The following is a 3,344-nucleotide window of genomic DNA, read 5'->3' on the forward strand; positions in this document are numbered from 1 at the left end:
CTTGCATCCAACTTCACTCAATAAGAGTTAATCATTCAATTACAATATCATCTACTCCAACTACACCGTAAGAAAAAGAAATCTTACCTTAATTTAATTAGGACAGATCCTATAATCACTTGCACCAATTACACCGCTTCTTCTTCCTCAATTCCATGTCCTTATTTTGCTGTCTCCTTGAACACGTACAACACCATGGAAATTTAATGAATCAAATATTTTTTTTAATCAATCAATTTTTTTTTAAGTCAAGGCTGGCCGTGAGCCAACAGCCATGGCTGCTCATTTTTTTTTTTTGCTTCAATTGAATTCTTTGTGAAGAAGAACATAAATATTAGTCATCACATTTTCTATCTATGGGCAGCCCATCCACAGGGCACGTGTTCCACTAACATGCCCATGTTTTATTATTATTATTATTATTATTATTATTATTATTATTATTATTATTATTATTATTATTATTATTATTATTTAATAACTAAATCGGGTGGGTCCCACTTAGTGGTCTATTTAGCTTAATTAATCTTAATTAATTACTAATCCCCACTTAATAATCTAATCATGGTTAATTAATCCCCAATCTTCATTAATGTTTCCATACTAATAGTAATTAGCTAGCAAGCCGTGCAATATTAAAATCGGGATTACAAAGTGCTTGCCTCATATCTCAAAATTAACCTTGTCGTTGAACTTACGTCGATTAGCTTACGAATAATCCAACCTATAAAAATACGGGGTATAACAGTTCTTTTGTCTAGTTATGCTAGGCCTAGTCTGGCAAACACTACTAAGGCTATCGTCAAGCCTGCTATCATTGGAAATTTTGAGCTGAAATAAAGAATAGTACGGCTAGTGCAGAATACATGCCAGTATATAGGCAAGCTTCATGAAGATCCACATAGGCACTTGATGACATTTATGGAGTTGAGCGAAAATTTTCAATATAGAGATGTCTCCGATGATTATGCGGAGCTGGCCTTGTTTCTGTTCTCATTGATTGGTGAAGCAAGGGATTTGTTGACGAATCTTCCTGCTGGGTCTATTACTTTGTGGGAGATATTATCGGGCAAATTCATCAATAAATTCTTCTCAGCCAAGTAAACAAAGGAGCTGAGAGGAAAAGTTGCCACATTCGCTCAGAAAGACTCTGAATCTCTACCACAGCCATAGGAGAGGTTTAAGGGTTACTTGTGAGATTGTCCGCATGACATGCAACCGAAGGATATCATTGGGAACTATTTCGTAGAAGGGCTAAGGCATGAATCGAGAGCCTCGTTAAATGCCTCAGCTCAGGGACAGATCTTGAACAAAACATATGAAGAGATGGAAGCTCTCCTTGAGTTAATGTCTGAAGGTGCTCACGAGTATCAAAAACCGAGTCGAGCAGAGATGCCACAGAAAGCCGCTGGGTTTTTCAAGTAGATGATGTTGCAGCTATTCGAGGCGATATTGGAACATTTTGTAATCTTCTTACAAGGGCGCTTCCTCAATGTCAATAGATCCAATCAGTTTAATATATCCAGCAAGCAGGATGCGAGAGTTGTGGTAAGCCTCATGCTTATATTAATTGTTCTCTGAATCTAGAATTAGTCTATTTTGTGGGGCAACACAATCGTGGTGGTGGAAATCAGGGAAATTATTTCGAAAATAATTATAATCCGTAATACGAAAAGCAGGACTTTTACAAGTAGAACAACTATCTGAAGTCCCAAGCTCAGATATTTGGAAGTTCAGTGGAAGAAATGTTAAAGCAATTTCTAGTTAAAGTTCAGCAACCAAATTAGAAAGTGCAGAGCGAGCTGTAAAAATCTATTCATGAGCTCGAACGTTAAGTGGGGTAGATGGAGATTGCTCAGAATGTCAGACCACAGGGTGCTCTTTCGAGTGATACTGAAAAGAATCCGAAAGAATGCAAAACAGTCACCTTGAGGAATGGCAGAGAACTTGAAGAGGTACCATCAAAGAACAAAAAGAAGGTAGATGCTGAACTCATTCCTGCTCAAAGAACTAAAGATGAAAAGAGTCCTGAGAAAGTCATGCAACAGTCCGAACGTGTAGTGACTAGATCACATCCACCATTCCCACGGCGCCTTCAAAAATAGAAAATAGATGCAGCATGTAAGAAATTTCTTGACATATTGAAGCAGGTACACATCAACATTCCTTTGGTAGAGCTCTTGCAAGAAGTTTCGAAATATGCTAAGTACATCAAGGATATTGTTGCAAATAAGAGGCACTGGACAAAATTTGAGACTGTGGCACTTACTAAGGAATGCAATTCTAGAGTGAGGAGCAAGATTCCACCAAAGCTGAAAGATCCGGGCAGATTCACTATTTCTATAACTATTGGTAATATCGAGGTTGGGCTGGTATTATGTGATTTGGATGCTAGCATTAATCTTATGCCCACCTCTGTGTTCCGAACGTTGGGGTTGGGTGAGCCAAGGCCAACAACAGTAACTTTGCAGTTAGCTGATAGATCTCTTGCATATCCTGATGGTATAATTGAAGATGTTCTTATGAAAGTGGGTCCTTTTATTCTGCCGGTTGATTTTATTATCCTTGATTACGAGGCAGATAAGAATGTTTCTCTTATCATGGGAAGGGGATTCTTAGCGACTGTTGATACGGTTATTCGAGTCATTTATGGGAAGATGTCTATGACAATAGATGGGCAAGAAGCTACTTTTGATGTTTTAAGGTCTACTAAGCTTCCTCCTCATTATGAAGAATTGAAGATGATTACCGTTGTGGAGCCCGAGCTCATGAATGCATAGTTGTATCACTTTCTAGCTTCTCGAGATTCTTTAGAGATAGCATTGGTGTATGGTGAAGACTTGGTGGACGATGAAAACGTCGAGGAGTGTCTTTAGATTCTTGACACTTCTTGTGCATAACTATGAGCCAACACACTGTTTGAGGAGTTAGACAGACCAAAATCGTGGAAGAAGTTGCAACCATCTATTGAGGAAGCTCCCGTTCTGGAGCTGAAGCCATTACCATTTCATCTGAGCTATGCTCTCTTGGGCAGTGGTGACACATTGCTCGTAATCCTCTCTGTTATTTGTCAGATGTGCAGGTTGAACGTGTATTGCGAGTAATAAGAGACAGAATCTGAGCCCTTGGGTGGACTATAGCTGACATCGAGGCATTAACAGTTCGTTTTGCATGCATAAATATTATTGGAGAAGGATAGCAAGGGCAGTGTTGAAAGTCAGAGAAGGCTGAACCGAATCATGAAAGAGGTGGTGAAGAAAGAGGTGATCAACTAGCTTGATAGCTGCATTGTTTATCCCATCTCAGACAGCAAATGGGTGAACCCCGTCCAATGTGTCCCGAAG

The 3,344-nt window shown here is 39.1% G+C and overlaps 1 protein-coding gene across 1 annotated transcript; it reads left to right on the forward strand.

Moving 5' to 3' along the window:
- The first annotated feature begins 1,844 nt into the window (after positions 1-1,844).
- On the forward strand, positions 1,845-2,780 carry LOC132619822 (uncharacterized). Its single transcript, XM_060334603.1, has 2 exons — positions 1,845-2,057; positions 2,151-2,780. The coding sequence occupies exons 1-2, from the start codon at positions 1,845-1,847 to the stop codon at positions 2,778-2,780; spliced, it is 843 nt and encodes a 280-aa protein (XP_060190586.1).
- The last annotated feature ends 564 nt before the right edge of the window (positions 2,781-3,344 follow it).

Source organism: Lycium barbarum, chromosome 11, assembly GCF_019175385.1.
Source record: "Lycium barbarum isolate Lr01 chromosome 11, ASM1917538v2, whole genome shotgun sequence".
NCBI classification, from domain to species: Eukaryota; Viridiplantae; Streptophyta; class Magnoliopsida; order Solanales; family Solanaceae; genus Lycium; species Lycium barbarum.